We start from the raw sequence: 21,769 nt of genomic DNA on the forward strand, positions 1-21,769 counted from the left end.
ATATTTTCTCCCTGTACTTGAAAAATCCACTATAGGACGAAATGGGATATATTTTTTAATCACTGCTCAATAATTTCTCACTTTCTCTATCTGTCGATCGTTCGCACTTTACATTACACCGAATAACAGTTGACTTGTGTAATCATTTTGATTATCAGTGAAAATGATTTATTTAATTTAAAGTCATTATCCCCTAGATTAGAATGATCTTTTTTCCCCAAAATTTTTAATATTTACCCAGTCTGCAAAATAGTTCGTTCAAATCATGACCCCAGGGGTAGAATGGGCCACAATAGGGGATGAATTTTTTTTTATTTAAGGAATGAATTTAATTCATAGCTTCCCAATTTATACTGGCTGGGACAGTTTACGCTTTATAAACCGCAAAGCGGTTTATAAAAAAGTGTTTACAAACTGTTTCAACCCACTTTATACCGTATAAATTGTGTACCATTAAATCGAGTCTTTATAATTTAATTTTCATTCATTGAGTGTAAGAAAAAAAAAAGATTATTGCCCTTAAAAATTGTTATCAAACTGTATATCATAAATGGGGTTGCCCACGTCACAATGACGCGCGTCAAAAACAAATCAATCCGCCTGACGTTGCATTTTTTGTAAAAGCAATGTGTACATACACACAGGTCACGCACAGGCATCTGACGTTACTTATTTTTCTTTTAATAAAAAAAAATATACCCTACCTAATAATACGCTCTAACCCTACTTACCTAACCCTAACCCTTGCACCGTAACCCTTATTATTAGGTAGGGTATATATATATATATATATATATATATATATATATATATATATATATATATATATATATATATATATATATATATATATATATATATATAAAGAAAAAAAAGTAACGTCAAGTGCCTGTGAGGTTACGTGCTATCTACAGCGACTTACTATCTCTATTTTATGACAGGCCAGAAATTATTTTTCACTTACTTTGATATCCTTTCACACTGTGACAGAATATCACTTTGGTATCCTTTCACACTGTGACAGAATATCACTTTTATTCAATAGATTACATTAACCACAGTATTTCAGTCACTGTTGAAAATGTAATAAAAAAAATTATCCAATCAAATAACGCGTTATAACCAGAATTAATTATAATTGTAAAATAAACAGAGGACCAAAGGCGACAAAACTTACCTGGTTCACTGTGACCCCCTGTACTTCATCAGACCTTTTGTCCTTTTATATTCCTATGTAAAACTTTGATCACATATAAGTGATTTGTAGCTCCATCCTATCCCCAGAAGTCATGATTTGAACAAAATGAATCTATACTATCTGTGAAAGCTTCCATGTAAATATGACTAAACATGGCTTTGCTACTCTTGAGAAAAAGATTTTCCCTATGAATTTTCATGTAAAACCTTGATCGTCTATTGTGATCCCACTCTACCCCCAGAAGTCATCATTTGAACCAAACTTGATTCTACACTACCTGATGAATGCTTCCATATAGATATGACTAATCATAGCTTTGCTGTTCTTGAGAAGAAGATTTTATTTAAAAAAATTCCCATATATCCCAGTGTAAAACTTTGATCACTCATTATGGCCTCACCCTACCCCTTGGGGTCAAGATTTCGACAAATTTGTACACTATGTATTGAAGCTTTTACAAAAGTGCCAATTCTTCTGGCCAAATGGTTCTTGAGAAGAAGATTATTAAAGATTTTTTCCTATATATTCCTATGTAAAATTTTGATCATCTATTGTGGCCCCATTCTACCTCCGGGGGTCACGATTCGAACAAAAAATTTAATCTTCACTACTTGAAGATGCTTCCGTATAATTTTCATTTTTTTTTTTTTTTGGCCCAGTGGTTTTTGAGAAGTAATCGAAAATGTGAAAAGTTTACAGACGTACACCAGACAAAATGCAACCAGAAAATTAAGCTCAATTGAGCCTTCGGCTCAGGTGAGCTAAAGAATCTTTTAAAATATTCTTCTCAAGAACAGGGCCTCAATTAATCATATTAATATGGAAGCATCCTCAGGTAGTGTAAATTCACGTTTATTCAAATCATGACCACCAGAGGGATAGTAGTGCCACTATATAGGATCAATTTTTTACGGTAAGATATTTTTAAAAAATCTTTTTAAAAATCTCCTAAAGACCAACAGGGCTATAATAAATCACATTAATATGGTACATCCTCAGGCAGTTGTAGATTCAAGTTTGTTCAAATCATGGCCTCGACCAGGGGTAGGGTGGGTCCACAACAGGGGTTAGAAGGTTTACATATGAATACTAGTATATAGAAAAACAATTCTGAAAAGTCCTCTTCTCAAGATCAGCAGGGCAATGATTAGTCATATCAATATAGAAATATTTATTAGGTGGTGTAGATTCACCTTTTATTATATCATGGTCCCCGGGGTAGGGTATTGGAGTTTTACATGAGTATTTGTATAAACAAATATTTTCAAGAGTAGCAGAGCCACACTAAATCATATTGATATGGAAAAGAGTTCATGCAACTTAGGTATGTTTCCATATCAATATGATTTATTATGGCTCTGCTACTCTTGAAAAAAATTGTTTATACAAAGTTGCATGGACTCTTTTTTAATTATGGACCCTGGGATTACTGTGGGGCTCAAATGTGATCAAACTTTCATCATGCACGTGTAAAAAAAAAATCTTTAAAAAATCTTGTCCTGGGGGAACAGTAGAGCCATGTTAAACATATTGATATTGAAATATTCCAATGTGTGGATTCAACTTTGGTTATGTCATAACCTCTTAGGGGTATGTTGGGGCAACAATATGGTGTCATTGAATAGCGAAAAAGAAAATCTTTAAAAACCTCTTTGTGAAGAACAACAGGACCAAGGTGAGTCAAGTGAGCGTTGTGGCCCATGGACCTCTTGTTTTCCTTTCCTGTTATAGAAGCTAAGGTGATTACTTTGACCATGATGTAGATAGAAAAGAATCATATAGATTTTGGACGGCCTGTAATACGCTGGGGGGCACTTTTATGAGAATAGTTTCTTGATATAGTTATGTCGTGTAAATTTCCATTTGGAAGGTACTTGCCCTCCCCACTTTTGTTTCTGTACGGTCAAACACTGGCAAATTCCAGCTTTTTTTTTTTTTGGTTTAAAAAACTGTACCGATCAGTTAAAGGTCCATCACCCCCCCCCCCCCCCCCACACACACACACAGGAAGTAGGATTTTCGAGTGTGGACATTTTTGTTCAATTTTGTTTTGATGTTTGGAGGTGTCCCCTTTCAAAAACGTTGCTTCGGGTCTGTTGGAGTCACACATGCAGTGACCCCCTATGACCGTATATCAGTTTTGTTTTGACATACACACAAATTGGAAAAGTTCAACAAAATCCAATTTTTAAGTATTTAAAATGTAAAAACATTGACTATCGAAGGTCTGAAAAGTGAAATATGTTACTAGGCTGGGATGTTCTATTCCACGTAACCCGAGGAAGGCATATTTCAATATTGTTAATAAATTCAATAAAATAAATATCTCTTTGTGTTTAAACATTTTCTTTCCCTAACAGAACAAGATACCCATGAGCCACATCGCTCACCTGAGCATTGTGGCTAGGAAAAAAGCAAAATTCAATTCAGTAGTGGTCCCGATCTACCCCTAAAAATGGGGGATGATTTGAACAAATTTGAATCTAAACTAGGGATGCTTACATATTTCTTTGACTAACTGTGGCTTTTTTTCCCTACAAGTTTGAACTTTCATTGTGATCCCACCCTATCCCCAGGGGTCATGATTTGAACAAATCTGAATCTACACTATCTGAGGATGCTTTCATATAAATATGACCAATCATGGCTTTGTTGTTCTTGACAGGAAGATTTTCAAAAAAAAAATCCTATGTATAACTTCGATCATCAATTGTGGCCCCACCCTATCCCCAGTGGGTCATGATTTGAACAAACATGAATATACACTACCTTAGGATACTTCCAAATAGTTAATAAGTACAAACTTGATTCTACACTACCTGAGGATGCTTCCATATAAATATGACTAATCATGGCTTTGCTGTTCTTGAGAAAATTTTTAAACTTTTTTCCTAACTACTCTAAATAATGTAAAACTTTTATGGTCCCACCCTACCCCCGGGGATCATGAATTGCACAAACTTGAATCTACACCACTTGAGGATGCTTCCATGTAAATATGACCAATCATGGCTTTGCTGTACTTGAGAAGAAGATTTTTAAAGATTTTTCCTATATACTTCTTTGTAAACCTTTAATCGTCCGTTGTGGCCCCATCCTACCCCGGGGGTCATGGTTTGAACAAATTTGAATCTACAATACCTGAGGATGATTCCACTTGAGTTTCATCTTTCCTGTCCCATTGGTTCTTCAGAAGATTTTAAAAGGTGCAATTAATTTTTCAGTATTTTTTAATTATGTTCCATTTTAAGAGGGCATGTCCCTTCATTTGAACAAACTTGAATCCTCTTCATCCAAGGATAGTCTGTGCCAAGTTTAGTTGAAATTTGCCCAGTGGTTCTGGAGAAGTTGAAAATGTGAAAAGTTAACGACGACAACAACGACAGATAACGGACAAATTTCGATCAGAAAAGCTTAGTTGAGCCTTCGGCTCAGGTGAGTTAAAAGGATATATTTTGACAATCTTCAAAAAGAAAATTGATTGTATAGCATATTTTCCTTCTTTTTTAATGTTTGTCTGGATATCTTTTCCTTTTTAAGGTATACATGTATATATTAATCTCCTTTCTCAAATTTCTCCTCAATATTAGTGTACATGTACATGTACTTATGTAGTCACAAATCACGAAGTTTTGAACGCAGTCAACGTAATTTTTTATCTGTCCCAACTAAAACAATCTAACATGTTCATGGAAGATCTTATTATTGTTTAATTATCAAAATTGTGTTAAAAATCTAAAACTTGCAATCATGTGAAGTGTTCACGATTACATATACATATATAACTTGAGGAATTTAAAAAACTATTTAAACACACATAAATTCAATACAAACAATGCGTAAATTCCATCATCTATCTACATGCAAGGTTGTTGACTTATACATGTAGACATTTACATAAGGCTACATTTGATACAGATGTAGATTATAAAGAATCATGAAGCACGTCATCTAATTCAAGTTACATGGCAATTTAATACATGCGATTTTTTTGTTTAATTGAAAATTAATTTGAAAAAAAAATGGCATTATTATCCACATATTCATTAAAATTGCAATACGCATATTTTTTGCTTAGTTTTCATTTGTCAATACATAACAATAATATTTTCAAACACCAAGGTTACCTTATAAGGTTTGAAAACCCTAGATAATAGTACACTAGGTGAAACAGTAGTAAAATCCGCCTTCTAGAGACAAACCTTACTCAAAATGTACAAAGTCAAAGTTACCTAAACTTGTGAACTTATATATACAAATAAAAAACCACTAAAAATATTTAACGTCACATGAATATACAAAATGCGTAAGTTACAAATGTACAGAAGACAACATTAAGAAAAGTGGACATTCAGTTTATCGTGGGTTTAGAGTTTTGAATGACCACTTCACTATATTCCACAGAAGCCGCTGGAACGTCACTAGAATCCGATTCTTTGTCTTTTTTACTCTTTTTCTTCTTTTGTGGCTTGGTAAATTCAACATCAACATAATTTAACTCTCCGGACTGCTGTAAATATAGGACAAAATCAATTATTAAGCACCATCAGCAAACACGGGGTGTTTCTAATTTTTTTTTGACACAAACTTTAAATTAGAAAAAAAAAATCCTGCATTGATGTTCTTAAATTAATTTCTTTAAAAAGAAAATTTAGTTTGATTGCAACCACAGATATTGTTAGGATCCTACCAAACAGCATGCTGAAATATTAATCAACAATGTACTATATTTATATTAATCTTAAAACCTAGTGTTGAATCAGAAAGCGTTACCTTAGGATCCCTTAGAGTGGGGGGATACAAAGCTTATCCAAACTTTATAAGTCGTATGCTTGCAAGTTTTATATAGCATGCATTTAAAAGCAGTGTAAATAGTATTCTCATGCATTTGTTCTCTATATTCAAAGATGGAGTTAAACTGAGAAATGTTCAACAGTGTCTGTCTGTCTGTCTGTCTGACAGGAAACTTTATTCTTTACTCCTTAAGAAACTTATGCAATAAGTAGTTTCAAACAGTATTCTAGTTTCAATAAAGGGATCACAAACATACATATAGTTTTAAAACTGGCAAAAATTCGAATTTGAAAAATTAAACTATAATTTAAATTTGTTAATGTTGAGTCTTTTCACCTAAAGTATAGCTAGATCTAATAAAAGCATGACTAGTTTGAGCGAGCATAGGATAACAGTGAACATTTAACATTGTTCTGTAATAACAAAGCTATTTCAGAGCAGTTCTTCAAAGTTTGAACAAGTCATTTGTCTCACATGAGGGGATTATATAAGCCAGCACAGAAGAGGAAAAGAACAAGGGTTATTCTTCTGGCATTTTCTGCATACAAACATTGCCGATACCCTGAAGGTCACTAAAGGTTTTTCAAATTTAAAATTGACATTTACAAGTTCGAGTTAAAGAACATAAAAAATCTTCCCTTTTATGGAACTTACCCCCCCCCCCCCCCCCCATACACACACACGCACTTTTTAACTGGACAATAGTTTGGTACAAGTAGATTTTGAATCCGGCGTTTGACATAATTTGAATGGTGAGCAATATTTTTTTATCACCTCCAGCAATCAAAGTTTAAACAAGGGGTAGCATAAATGGGGAGTTATACTTTGAGTACTAGCGGACTCCAAATTAGGAGTAAAATATAGCTTATGTGGAGAGTTATTTTCAGTACATGAACTAGTGGATTTCAATATTCAGTCAGAATGATAGACCACAAATTTTGAGCTACGCAACGGCTGGTAAAAGTGAGTAGTATTTTTGATGGTGCTGGATCAAAACTTTCTAGGTCGGTGAGTAGTATTTTATTATCTCTTTAGGACATTCAACTGAAAGTCACATGTCTAGCGTTCATTTTTAACCAAAATTACACTAAAAACCACGTATAAGGGCATATTTACGTTATAAATTTCTCTGTAGTATCAAAAATACAAATGGTTAGTTCGGGGTAAGTGTTCCGGGATAGAATAGTTCTTTTTTTTTTAGTAAGGAAATTTATTTCCAGTACTTAATACTATACTCAGGGTGTCGACAAATGAGAAAGGAAGGATAAGCGACCTTTTGTGACAACCTTGCATTGTTAGAATCTTTGGTTTCGGCTTTCTGTTGTTCATAATCCTTATCGATATCTTCGTACTGTCGTGGTGCCCTTGTCACTGAAAATATAGACAGAATGCAGTAAACATGATTTACCTGCGTATTTTTATCAGAAGATATTGAAGTTTAATACTAAGTGTAAATAAAGGGAATACTATACAACTAAAGTATATCATTGAGGGAGTTAGCAAGATTCCAGTTCCCCAAGGCCAGGACTATTTCCCGAGGCGAAGCCGAGGGAAATGGTCCTGGTCGAGGGGAACTGGAATCTTGCTAACTCCCGCAATGATATACTTTTAACTGTTTTATTATACCGATACAAATGTAAAATTTAGAGGATTCAGATAGCGTGATTTGAAAGCAAGGAATTAGCTCACTGAACTAACACACGGGGATTAGTCCATTCACGTATCATACCAATGTGAAAGTAAAATCTAGAGGATTACGGATAACCGGGAATTAGCTTTCGAAGCAGGGATTAGCCCACTTGACTAACGCACGGGGATTAGTCCATTCATAAGGATTTCTAGGGAGTAAGTCACATCTATTTAACGATCTAATGTTATATAGGGAAAAATCAGTAGAGGTATAATAAATGTAATTAACAGAGTTTGGAACTTGACTAGGGTCAATTTTAGGACATAGGATACTCAAAAAATGTTAAAGATATATGTTTACGATATGTATATATAGATACTTGATGAAGTTATCTTTTTTTCAAATGCTAATACATTATCTATAAATGATTTTAAAAATAATTTGAAAAAAGTATTTTTGAGAATATAGTTTTCAGGGACATTAGAAATATCAAAGAAAAGGGTAATGGAAAATTGTCATTCTACAGTCAGTTAATAAGTCCACAAAATCTAAACAAGCTTGAAATTCAACCATACTTAAAATTTTTCCATTTCCAAGAAGCTTCGTTCTTTTTTGACTCAATTAAGAATAAGTGCCCACAAATTACAGATAGAGTTGGCAGATATTGTAATCCAATTATACCAAGAGATGAAAGATAGTGTATTAACTGCCATACTGTTGTTGAGCATGAATATTATTTTTTATTTTTATGTCCTCTTTATAAACAACTAAGAAGTGAATACTGTATACTTTTTAATGATACATGTATATCTTATGAAATTCTTAATCTAGCAGATGTTAATTCAACAAGAAATATTTGTAACTTCATACGTGATGCATTTAACATAAGAAAATCTACATGTATGTGACTATATTTGTATACTGTATGTATGATTTGCGCCACATGTGGTTTTGTCTATAAATAAAATTAAAATTAATTAAATAAATTGAAATCGACAGTATATTATTCTACCGGGTATTTGTTATTAATTCAAGCATTTTTAGCGTTTTATTAGACCAAAACTTTATTTGCATATGTTTTATCCCTTAAACAACAGTTGCGGATTTAAGGGTAGGGGCGCCCCCGGCGCGCACCTCCCTAAAACTGTCAAAGTTAACGTAAACCGCAGTTTCTTCGAGAAAATGTAAAAATGTCTACTCGGTAGACCTCATTTTTAACCCACAAAATCTCTAGAATCCAGGAGCTTCCGGGAGCTTCGCCCTGGACCCACTGGGGGCCTCAAGGCGGCCCCCAGACCCCCTGCCTACTTTTTGCGCCCCCCCCCCCCAAACTTCAATTCCTGGATCCGCGCATGAATTAGCAAGCAACAAATGAATGCTTTCTATTCATCAGTACTGAGTTTTCTTTGAATATTTTTCCTGAGGTTAAATGGCAGGTTCCCTATGTTGAAATAGGTACATCTGATATATGATTAAATTTTCTCAATGTCCAAAAACGTTTTTCATTAGTGTGTTGACTGTCCTTGAGCCACAACATGTGTATCTTTGAACTTTTCGGCAACAATTTTAACCTTTACATTGTTTCGAAGTAATTCTAATCTTAACATTGTCAGCTTTAATACATTATTTTGGATTAATTTTATAACCTTTACAATGTTTCGCAGTAATTCTAACCTTTATAAATAAATTGTTTCAGAGTTATTGTTTAGCAGCAATTCCAACCTTTAAATTGAGTTTTAAGTAATTCTAACATTTACAATGTTTTGGAGTTATTCTAACGTTTACGTAACCTTTATGTAATTTGGTAGAAGATCTACCCTTTGAACCGTTGTGCGGTATTTTCAACCTTTGAAATATTTCATAATGCCTCTAACCTTTGAAGTGGCCATACTTCTACCTTCGTATTATTTGTTGTCTAACCTTGGGGGCTTTTGCCGATAATTCTTTTTGGTGGTACTTCTAACCTGTATACTTTTCGGTGGTAATTCTAATATTTGTACTTTTCGGTGGTAATTTTAACCCTTGTACTTTTTGGTAGTAATTCTTACATGTGTACTTTTCGGTGGCTATTCTAACCTCATTACTTTTTGGTGATAAATTCTAACGTTTGTACTCTCAGGTGTTAATTCTAATTTTTTTTTATTTTTTGGTGGTCATTCTAACCTTTGTACTTTTTGGTGGTCATTCTAACCTTTGTACTTTTTGGTGGTAATTCTAACCTTTGTACTTTTTTGTGGTTATTCTAACCATTTTGGTGATTATTCTAACCTTTGTACTTTTTGGTGGTAATTCTAACCTTTGTACTTTTTGGTGGTATTTCTAACCTTTGTACTTTTTGGTGGTAATTCTAACCTTTGTACTTTTTTGTGGTTATTCTAACCATTTTGGTGATAATTCTAACCTTTGTACTTTTTGGTGGTAATTCTAACCTTTGTACTTTTTGGTGGTAAGTCTAACCTTTGTACTTTTTGGTGGTAATTCTAACCTTTGTACTTTTTGGTGGTAATTCTAACCTTTGTACTTTTTGGTGGTAATTCTAATCTTTGTACTTTTTGATGGTATTTCTAACCTTTTTACTTTTTGGTGGTAATTCTAATCTTTGTACTTTTTGGTGGTAATTCTAACCTTTTTGGTGGTAATTCTAACCATTTTGATGGTAATTCTAACCTTTGTACTTTTTGGTGGTTATTCTTACCTTTGTACCTTTTGGTGGTAATTCTAATCTTTGTATTTTTGGGTGGTAATTCTTACCTTTGTACTGTTCCTGTGCCCCTGGGTCTGGTTTATCATCCTCGTCCTCTGGATGGCATTCTTCATATGTATGTTTCCTCCCTGCAACTAAAATAAATCAAATAGCATTATTTTACTTAAAGCTTAAGATGGCATTAGTGTTTTTGTTAATAAATATTGGATCTCCCATGATTTATGTGAGTGGTTATAATTCAATGGGAATCTGTTCTCTTTAACTGTGCTTTTTGATATCAAGTGGGCCTCCTCTTTCTTTAAAATATGTGAGCATGTTGAAGGAGCCTTTGCTGGAATATTCTAAGAAATCAAAGTTCATTCGACGGCTTTTGGGCGGTAAGTACACAAGTCCATGAATTGTTTCTTCATTAGCGTGTTTATGTAATGCACGAAACTACCAAACGAGTATTTCAAAGTTCACATTTAAGTAGACGACATTTTATTGAGCAAGTCACTTAAAGACTAAAACTTTTCTCACGACCTATACTGACGTGGCACTGTAGGCTATTGACTTTATATTGATATAAATTTGATAAATACATCTATAGCATTCTGTGAGTAGATAAAGTACCAATTTGATAAATCTGTAACGACAGAGGCTAGGAATTTGACTAGATACATTGTATTTTATGTTAAATAATTTCTCTGGAACAAGGAAATAACCTAGATGATAAGATTGGTATAGCTTATAATTCAAACATTTTTTTCTGATTCAATTCAATAGGAAATCGGGCAAAAAAGATTGACATTTCCTGCTTTACCACCAAGTGTTTTAACCACATATAATGCATACTTATAGACGATCATTAAAGTAGAGTGATGAGACTGCATTGTGAAAGAGGGTCGTAGAACACAGAGGGATATCGGTACTATTCGGAATTCTAAACTTCGTCATCGAATCACGATTCGAATTTTGAGAGATGTTAGTTCAAACCGCTATTCCAACATGCTTATATAGATCATTTATGGATCATTTTTATATCACCGGTATATGTTTCTTTTGAAATAGAGAGCTACTATTCATTTGTATGGATCTTATACTTCATTTCCTGCTTTAAAAAACACTCATTAAAATGATATTGTTTTCCGACATCATTGGATCCACATGCAGAACTTGACGATTTATTCATGTTTATAAACCGACTCCACTAGCATCATTAATATTACACTTATCTACCTGTTATTGTATTGGTTGTACATGTGTACCTACCTGACCACCTGGGGTCTGGTTCATCTAGAAGACAGGTAAAAAAAAAAGCATGGTTAGATTTTGTCACATACCAGAAAATAGTAAATGTGTTTAGACAGTGCTACATTTTACCCAAGATTCACATACAGCGATAGAAATGCAGTTTATTGTATGCGTTAAAAAGGGATAGCAAAGCAAAATTATTATTAACAGACAATATCATGGAAGAAAACAAATCAATATTCAATTCCATTAAAAGATTTTCTTAGATGGTTTGAGTTAGCTGTGTACATACAACCAATATTTTTTTAAGAATGTGTAGAAGGTTATCGGTATTCTTTTTTAATTTTTAAGACAGAAGCGTGCATTTTTAACACAACCCCGTTTACACTTCCTTAAATATAGATTAAATTTACACAGGGAAATTAATATTGATAGTCTGGAAAACAACTAAGACAGAAGCCTTTAGACCCTTTCCCTGCTCTACTTTTTCACAAAAAAAAGCGCACTCCATGAGTTATATATATTGTATTAGTCGGAAGAAATTGTTAAAGAAAAACCCCTATACAGAGTATAATACATATATAGACGGGCAGGTGCCCGTTTGTTGCGGTAGGAGTTCCTTACCTTCCTTTCCGTTCGCAGCGTCATTGTTAGTTGTCTTTTTCTTCGATCCTGAAAGATCAAGAAAATTAGAAATTCATTACGCTCGAAATTTTATTCTGCTTTTTGCAGGAAAAGAACCCCTCGAACTTTTAATGGTAGGGGTAACCCTATATTGACATTACCATTAGGGGACTCAAGTAAGACTTGAGAGCATTTGGGGTTCTTGAATAAAAAGATGAATTGGTAACGGTTTTGGTTAGATGTTCGGATATTGCACGGGTTTTTTGTATAAAAAGATTTAATTGAAAACTGCACTCCTGTAAATATCTACAACCTCAGAGAGAGAGAGAGAGAGAATGAGATAGAGAGAGACTGAATACTATACGTGTGTAAAGATCTACTGAACTTTTCAAAAATATGGTCAGACGTTTGACCAACTTGGTCGAAAAGACAGTGAACGTACGGTTAATTACTAGTTAAGGACAAGTCTGATCTTACTAAAAAGATAAAATTATCAACTTGAGATACATGTCAGGGTTTTTCAAGGGTTTTCAAAGTTAAACAGACGCTTATCTATTAATATATACTGCAACTGTGAATTTTACATGTAGCGTTTGATCTGGCTGCCACTGTCTAACACTGTGTCACTAGTTTCCGTGGTATACAAGCTGACTCATTATTGTATATATAGATGATGCCTGATATACTTTTCAAATTACATCTACAATTCAGTTAATCTTAACGAACAAAATAGCAGTGATTTAAAACTCGATCATAAGATCAATTTAACAATAATATACACCTGTGATACATACTACATATTTCCTTATTTCGAGTACACTTGCTTCGGTTTAAACGAGCTGTTATACACTAGCTTCTAGTTAGATAGTAAGTACAACTGTCTATATATATATATATATATATATATATATATATATATATATATATATATATATATATATATATATATATATATATATATATATATGAGAGAGACAATATACCCACCGTCACCAAATCCTACCAATGCTTTAAGTTTAGCCCAAAATGTCATTTTCTGTGCTGTAACCACACGGCTCACATGAAAACTTATCCAGAAGTTAAACAACTATCAGATTATCGAAGTGAAAACACGACAGACGAAACAAATACATGTACAAGTCGTCACCCAAAACAGGAAGTATATCGGAGAGGCAACATAGGGGATATACTTCATATAAACACAATTACAGGGTTTATTTGACTCATATTGTACGTACACTGTATAAGAAAAACACGGCCACTAAGTGTCATTGCTCAAAGGCACTCAGTGAAACATAAAGCCATGTCAGCAATTATAAAATGTATACCATTGTTTATTCTGTGTACATAGGAATATTGTTAACACCTGTGCAGAGTTTATATAGATAAGTAATGATTCGTACAAGACAAGACAAACAACCTGATAGAGACGAAGTTGTACCATCACAGCAAGGTTCATTTCACCAGGATATTACTGTACACACACACACACACAGACCCTCCCTCACACACACACACACACACACACACACACACCCTCTCCCTCACACACACACACACACACAAGAGACACTTTACCTTTCGCAGAACCTAGGCATCCTTTAAAATTAGCACAACAAAACATCGTTACCCTCCCTTCCACTAGAATTCTGTAGTTCATTTCATTTTTTGACGTTACGAAAATAAATATGTCAAAACAAGACCTCAGGTAATTGGGTCAGATGTAATTGATGACAGAACATTATTTTGCTGGCTGCTTATAACTCCTCGACTAGAAGCTATTAACGGAGAGAGAAAAGACATAAAAACTCCAAATATCATAAAACTTGTTACATTATAAGTTTAAATAATATAGATGATTGGTTTTTATCTACCTACTTTTTAATTTGACACAAAAAGTCAAATGACTGTGTTTGACGTTATTTTTACAACTCCAAGGTAAAACTAAAAATTGCTGTAAAACCCCCAGCTCAGGTAGGTCAACTTCAGAGAGGCTTAATTTATTAATTTATCGTTCCGTTTATCTATTTCCTATTTTTTTTATTTAATTGACCAAAGTTAAACCTCAAGACTGGCATAACTATTCTTGTAGAAATCCCTAGGATTGATATCATGTTCTTGAATTTAATAGTTGGAGGTAAATGCATTTAGATGGCTCCGTTTTACAAAAATTATGTCAGAGTTATCTTTCTTAGAGCAAAGTATTCGAATATAGGTAGAGTTTGTTTCTGTTAAGAGGGCTGGGTGGTTGTGGCCATTTTCAGACTATATTGATCTCCTTTAGAAGAAGAGCTCCATATAAAGATATACAAAAATTATCAAATTTTAAAACTAAAATGTATGAAATTTTTGTTTGCCAAATGATAGTTGACAGCTTAAGATATCATATCTAAAAAATAAAGTTATATCTGATGGTTAATTTGTTGACCCCCCAGCCTCCTTAAAGAAAAATAACATTGCTTTTTTCCTTGCCTCTGCTGTATATCAACACTAATCAAACAATAATGACCACTTTTGAAATTCATTACTAAGAAATCTCCATCGTCTTAAAATTTAGTGGAAATAACCAGAATAAAGAACTGTTCTCTTTTTCTAGTTTGTTTTTGTAATTGTATTACCTGCACTATTTTACAGGTCCTTTTCTAAAACCTCTATACGGATATACATTGTATACGCATTTGTTAACAAAAAAATCTCTTATATTTGATTCGATGGATCATTCTGTGACACTCCTTGCAGAAACTTTCTACAGTTGGAAAAAACTGATTTAAAACACAGTTGTATGTCCATACTAAGATACTCATTTCCTTTCCAGTTAAAGTGTAGCGATTACCATCAAAATTTCACCAAAATATTTCACTTGTGGAGATACATACAAGCATAAACATTGCTACAAATTTAAGTCAGATAATGCTGTTTCTAAAATCATCGTTGCCAATCTCAAATTCCGCCGTCGCTTGCGTGGCGCAGTGGTTAGAGCGTTTGCTCTAGAGTCGCGGAGTAAGGAACTGATCCTTATACGTCGCAGTTTCTAATCCCACTGCGGGATGTGGAGACCGCTCCTTTGGATGAGACCGTATAAACAGTGTCACAGTAGGTGCTGGCACGAAAAAGACCCTTTGAACACTGCTCAAAGGCCGAAAGTTCCGATACAGGTCTAAATTTGCAGCCCTTCACCAGCAAGTGGCGTCTCAATATGAGTAAAAAAATCTCGAAGGGACGTTAAACAGACAAACAAACAACAAAAAAAAATCAATTTCCACTAAAATAAAATGGCGCCGTTTCTATACTGCTTGGCCTCACATACAATTGGTTAATTGCAATATTAAATTGTATTAAAAACTTAAACGGTGATATGAATGCAGGGATTTGCCAAGACGACAAAAGAAAAGATACTGGAAAGGCATGGTGCCCCTCTAGGGGTATGAATGCAAATTGAGATCTAGATGAATTGTGGGCACTTGTTACAAGAGACTCCATGTTCCCACATATGAATTTATGTATCTATAAGGATATATGGGAGTCACAAGACAGATTATGAAAAGATAGATTGATCTTATCATGATAAGGAGAGATGAAAAATCTCGGACCTCAGTTATATAAGAGTAAAACGAGGAGCATACAGTAATAAGTTCTGGGAAATTTAAAATTCGACTAGCAAAACTAAAAAAGAGGGAACAATATAGCAGTTAGTACAATTTTCAAAAACTGAAAGACTTACAAATCCAAGAAGAATTCAAAATCTAACTAAAAAATTGAAGTGTAGACACCACAGAAGATCTTGAATGAGATATAGGCAAATATATTTTCTAAAAGACATGTGAAGAAATCCTGGGAAGAAAATTATGTCTATTGAAAGAAAAAAATGTGACAAAAAAATGGCAAAAATCTTAGAGGAAAAAGTATGTCAAGGATAAGATTAATAATGAAAAAAAAAGATTGCAAAAGAAGTAGTTTTAAACAAAATATCATGAGTTAGACAAAGAAGTCAAACATAGCTACGAGCAAGAAGAAAAGATTATAAAAGAACTTACTCTGGAAGCTGAGCTGGAAGATCATATGGGAGACAATACTCACTGCACATATAACCTCACAAAAACTCAGAGCAAGAGAAGACCAAGTAAAACCAAGCCGTCAAAGAAAACCAGGTCCCAACACCATAAACTGAGAATAGACTTAAGTCAAAATTTCAAATCAATATAATAAGTGATTTTGATAATGAAACAAAATTTTCATCATTTGTTTGAACTTAAATATAATACAAACCTGCCAATTTTTATGCACATATGTTAAATAAAACTCAAGATATTCAAAATCAAAACTTTGGCTTAAGTATGTTCTCAGTTTATGGTCTTGAGGCCTGAAAGATATGTTGGTAAAGCTAGATGAATACCTTGAAGAAGGGAGGGGCACTTCAAAATGATGTACTAAATAGACCAATTGACACCAGAGAGAAAAACAGTATTCCTGAATACAAAAATAGATGTAAAGATTGACAGATGCGAAGAAGGAAGTAGAAACAGCAACTGGTATTAATTCTTTTAAATATGGAAAAACAACAGGAATTGACAGAATACTACCAGAAGTATTGGGGTTATAGGACGAAACGTTGTGGAATATATGTATAGACTGTCTTAATAAAATCGGACGAGTCCAAATGAGAGGAAGAAAGAACTGAATGTATAACTACGTGAACCAAAGAAGGGGGGTCTTAACCTGTACAGAAATTGAAGAGGCATCACATACCAATGTGTAGCAAGAAAGATTCTAAAACCTATTATTTCGAAGAAAGAGGTAAATGACAAAGTTTTGAGAGAGAGATTTAGAATGATCAGTCACTAGTCACTGCACTGACTACCTGGTAGGCATCATGGATCACTGTTACAATCGTAAACATGATCAAGATACGGCATAAAGTGAATTCCTAAAAAAAACTCTGACAGGATCATTTGCTGTACAAGGTTGAATCCTATCACTGACTATATTCCTGATAGCTGTAGGCTAGGCTACGAGACAATCCTTTATTAAAAGCCAGTAAGGAATTCGGTGCCCCCTTCCTTAAGAGTTTAGATGACATAGACTTTGCAGAGGACCTTAGACTTAATTCTTTAGGATAAGAGAGAAGAGAAAACAGATGAAACAGGGTTAAAGATAAGGCTTAACAGGCACATAGCAACAGGTGGGGAGCTGCCTCCCTTCCACTTTTTTCCAGACTTTTTTTACTATTTGAAATGTTAATTGAAAGGCCGGTTGGCCCACAACTTTTTGTTGTAGAATACCGGTAGTAAAATAAGGGTTTTGTCGTAGTGTATGAATAAAATTTGGTACTGAAAGAAGTTGGAACCTACCTGCCCCCCCCCCCCCGCAAAATAGGATTTTCGGACAATTTATCCCTTTTTTTTTGCTTGTCAAGTTTTTTCCAGGTAAGTTGAAATTTTTTTCTCTGGCTGCCCCCCCCCAACTTTCAGAAACGATGCTACGTCCCTGCTTAAGTTCTATACCAAGAAAATAAAGTTAATGAGAGGCATACCGAGAATGGAGTAAACTTTCAAAGACGGACATATAGAAAAGGTCAATCAATTTCCTGTTAGTATCATAAACTAATCAGAGGAACTACAGAAAGCATTAAAACCAAAACAAGCAAAGGAAGGCAGGCTTTATCAGCCGGCATAGAAGTCAACAACTCTATCAGAGGACACCAAAATTAGATCAATTAACACCAGCGTGAAATCAATCTTTTTTATGGCCTAAAGTCCTGGAGATTACATATAAATAAAAGCCTACAATAGTAATTCCTCGTTTATCGTGAACAAGTGCCAACGATACATATGCAGATTTGTTTGCTCACAACCATAAACAATAGGTGGCTCTGGATAGCAAAGAACCGGCAGTGAAACAGCTTAAAAGAAGAACATGGCAAGTTACACAAACCTGACAATGCCAACATCAAACAATCTTCAAGACGGATCAGAGAAATCGGAAAAGAAGTTGTCCATTACATAGCTGAAGGACAAGAATAACAGAATAAGATGAGATTGGAACAAACTGGACGGAGACAAAAGAAACAGCTCAAACAGGACCAGGTGGAGGACAACTGTGACAACCTTATATTTCACAATCCCAAACAAAAAATACTATAATAAAACTATAGTTAACTATAGTTTACTATAGTTAATCAAAGTTTCAAAGTTATCACTATAGAAAATCAAAGTTTTAACCATACTAAATCAAAGTTTTCATAGTGATCACTATAGTATTTCAAAGTTTTCATAGTTATTACTATAGTGTCATAGTGATCACCATAGTAAATCAATGTTTTCAAAGTTATCACTATAGTAAAGCAAAGTTTCAAAGTTATTACTATAGTTAACTATAGTTTTCATAGTGTCAAAGTTATCACTATAGTTAACTATAGTTTTCATAGTGTCAAAGTTATCACTATAGTTAGATATAGTTTTCATAGTGTCAAAGTTATCACTATAGTAAACTATAGTTAACTATAGTATTTTTTGTTAGGGTGTAAAATCTGAAGATAACGAACAGTCATCAATCTCAGAAATCCAGTAAACAAAATGAATCATGCACAGGGCAAAAACACGGACCACTGGAAATACCAGTGCAGGGATCAGGTGCCTAGGAGGAGTAAGCATCTCCTGTTGATCGGTCATATCCGCCGTGAGCCCTGTGTATTGATCAGGTATACGGAATACTCTGTAGTCTTATTTAGTATAAAAGCAATGACCTAACTTATGGTATCAAACATGTCAGACAAAATAAGACCCAACGCTAGGCTGTATTTACAAACAAGGTTATAATAACGACCGTAGAATTGGCGAAAAGCTGACTTTAAACGGGAATGTTGAAATCCTTGTAACATCAACTTATTTGTCAGTAGCTTGCCTAGGTTTAAAAATTGATCGTATTCAGAGCATGCTGTTGCTCACAAAGAACGTCAATTTAGAGGATTAAGTCATGTTCGATCGGTCCAGCAGTATCAATTAAAAATGTCCATGTCCTTACCACGTCTTTACCCCCGTAAACAGAGTCCCTTCTGTTGCATTTTTCCTCTCAAGGATTTTTCTTTTTTAGCACCTGAGCAAAACGTAAGTGGAAGCAGCCGTTTGTAAGTCGCAAGCTATACCTTCACCTTTTCACTGGGCATGTGAAAAAATGGGTCCCATATACTGAACATCTTTGGCGCTGGTCGCAGCCTTACGCCAAGAAGTACATGAATGTAAGTGTAGAATTACTTTTTGGGTAACTGCAAATGTTTCAGGCAAAATTAGCCATTTACTGCTCTTTGCAGTAACTGATTTGCAGATTCGTTCTTTTGAGTACTAAAAAACCACGACAACGTACTTAAGCACATGCTTTAATACTGCATATATACGTTAAATAACAATTTAATCATAAGCCAGACAAAAATTTGATTTAATATCTGAAAGAATTTTAAAAACGTTGTTGCTAAAAATATTGAAAATACCATATATAGAATACGAAAAATAGCGCCGTTTTGAAAATTAGATCGGCCATTTTGAATATGGCCGAAACTTGAATGGCAAACGATATTTCCTATTCAGAAACTTGCCAAGGAACCTACATACCAAATGTGTTGCTTGTCTCATCAAGTGATTTTTTTCTTTTCCAACTATCCTCTCCAATGTTAGAAATACGGAATTTAACCAGTAGGGTCTCCATACATGTTACTGATTCTCTTTCTCGACGAACTTGAAAGGAGGGTACTCCCTCCCTAATTTGCCTTTTACAAAATATCATTGGGGGGATGTACCTTCTATGAACCGCTTTCCTTCACTTATATGACTCTTCCTGTCAACTTAAAAGAGATCTGCGTTTCCGGGGGGTGGGGGGGGGGTAAAGTCATTTTTAGTTACTTAACTATGTAAATTTAATTACTCTGAAAATTCCTGGAGGGGGGTATCGAGTCCGGACTCCCCCCCCCCCTCCATCTTTAGATCCTCGCATGCATGCAAAGGATTCTCTCTTTTAATTCATTCACAAGCATGAAGAAATGATACGTATATATAGAACTTGTTTGTAATTGTTTGCTTAAATTCTACAGTTGCTGTAGAGTAAGGCCTGATGTTTCATCATTTCAATGACTCACCCATAATTAATTTGTAGGGGAAGTACAGATTAAGTTGTTTTGCTGTGCTTTATTTAACATATTTTATTCCTTCTTATGATAATTATATAGAGGAATACTGTCGTGCGGAAGTTTATAAAACTGAAAAAAAGTTTTCGGCATGAATATCATTATATGTTTATAGTTAAATCAAAGCTATACCTATTGATAGATGTATATGTAGATGCGTCCTATTGTAGATGGTTTTAATGGAAGAAAGCTTATGAAACAAAGTACTAGCTAAAGTAAAAACTGAAATAGAAATAATCTTTATTGGGTGAAAAACCTTTCTGTCTGCAATGATTTGATCATTAAATCGAACAATACTTTATTTTCCTTCATTCTATATAAAATAAGTGTACATATAAGGAAATTAATCAGAATAAACACTTCGTAAACACAGGAAATGGACTGTGTTCAATGATGGTCGACATTGTAATACATAGCATAAAGACAGGCTTAGATACTGCCATTCTAACACAGGCACAGCTTAATTTTACTCATATACTCTATTCTTATTGAGAGAAAACATTTCTACATGTAAAGTTTACATTAATTAACATCCAAAAGTTTGAAAGTTACATACCTGTCCCACCCATTGTAATACAAACAGCTGATACTAAAAAGTTCTCTCCAATCTGCGGTTCTCTTCGTTGAAAATTTTGAACAGTTTTCAGGTGACAAAAATCAAAGACATTAATATCATAATGTAAAGAGTTTACACATACATATAAATATTCCTTTTGGGTCAATTGTAAAACCTAGACAGTTTCTACAAGGAAACCTCGGTATATACACTCCTAACAGAGCACATCCTTCCTCTACATAGCGTGTGTGAGTAACATTGTATTACACTAATTACTCGCCATGTCACTCACGTGATCTCTCAACAATTTGTCACAGTATCCGCCATACAAAAGACGTACACTAAAGAAAGTAAAAGAGTATATAACTCTAACAGGAAGTATCAAATCCCTGATTAAAGTTTTAACAAGACATTAAGGTGTTAGGACAAGGAGGAAGAATAATTCAAACAGTGTCACTGCGTACTGGGAACCTCGACTTCATATTATATATGACCTAAGTATGAATCAAATTACACCCGGTATTGATAATAGATATAATTGAAAGCTTTTTAAACTCCTGTAAACTCTAGACGCTCTATATTTTAACGAGGCTCCTTACTTCCTTGGGCCGTTGTTATGTATGTAATGGTTTGAGCAGTGGATATCGGCCAGGGTAGCTCAGTCGGTAGAGCACCTGACTAGTGATGCAGGGGTCCCGGATTCGATTCCCGATCCAGCCATACATTTACAGGTTTGGTGCCGTTGACCATCCCTGGACTTGCAGGTGAAATCCTGCCAGGGGCTAATAAGAAATTGGGTTGTGTCTTCGAGGGCGAAGACAATTAAGGAGGGAGGAATGTAATGGTTTGGGCCGTGG

The 21,769-nt window shown here is 34.3% G+C and overlaps 1 protein-coding gene across 6 annotated transcripts; it reads right to left on the minus strand.

Annotated features, from left to right (window-relative positions):
- Positions 1 to 4,884: 4,884 nt before the first annotated feature.
- Positions 4,885 to 21,072, minus strand: LOC133173835 (origin recognition complex subunit 2-like). Of its 6 annotated transcripts, none has more exons than XM_061308907.1 (6): positions 20,913 to 21,072; positions 12,184 to 12,231; positions 11,578 to 11,601; positions 10,374 to 10,460; positions 7,266 to 7,363; positions 4,885 to 5,708 (listed from the first exon to the last, which is right to left on the minus strand). In XM_061308907.1, exons 1-6 carry the CDS (start codon positions 20,923 to 20,925, stop codon positions 5,550 to 5,552), a joined length of 429 nt encoding a protein of 142 aa, XP_061164891.1. In that variant the 5' UTR covers positions 20,926 to 21,072; the 3' UTR covers positions 4,885 to 5,549. The 6 variants fall into 6 exon arrangements, with proteins under 6 accessions (XP_061164891.1, XP_061164888.1, XP_061164887.1 ...); XM_061308904.1 differs by lacking the exon at positions 20,913 to 21,072 and adding an exon at positions 13,762 to 13,839; XM_061308903.1 differs by lacking the exon at positions 20,913 to 21,072 and adding an exon at positions 13,171 to 13,290.
- Between the last annotated feature and the right edge of the window lie 697 nt (positions 21,073 to 21,769).

Source organism: Saccostrea echinata, unplaced genomic scaffold (assembly GCF_033153115.1).
Source record: "Saccostrea echinata isolate AGI-Se365-2 ecotype Australia unplaced genomic scaffold, CSIRO_AGI_Sech_v1 ptg000056l, whole genome shotgun sequence".
Lineage (NCBI taxonomy): Eukaryota > Metazoa > Mollusca > Bivalvia > Ostreida > Ostreidae > Saccostrea > Saccostrea echinata.

What these genes read in the sequence shown, in the direction of transcription:
- LOC133173835 (XM_061308904.1), bottom strand. Translation starts at nt 13,807, where the DNA reads ATGTTTTGTTGTGCTAATTTTAAAGGATGCCTAGGTTCTGCGAAAG. An exon ending in ATGCCTAGGTTCTGCGAAAG is followed by an intron (nt 12,232 to 13,761) that starts GTAAAGTGTCTC and finishes TTGATCTTTCAG; the next exon opens with GATCGAAGAAAAAGACAACT. An exon ending in CGCTGCGAACGGAAAGGAAG is followed by an intron (nt 11,602 to 12,183) that starts GTAAGGAACTCC and finishes CCTGTCTTCTAG; the next exon opens with ATGAACCAGACCCCAGGTGG.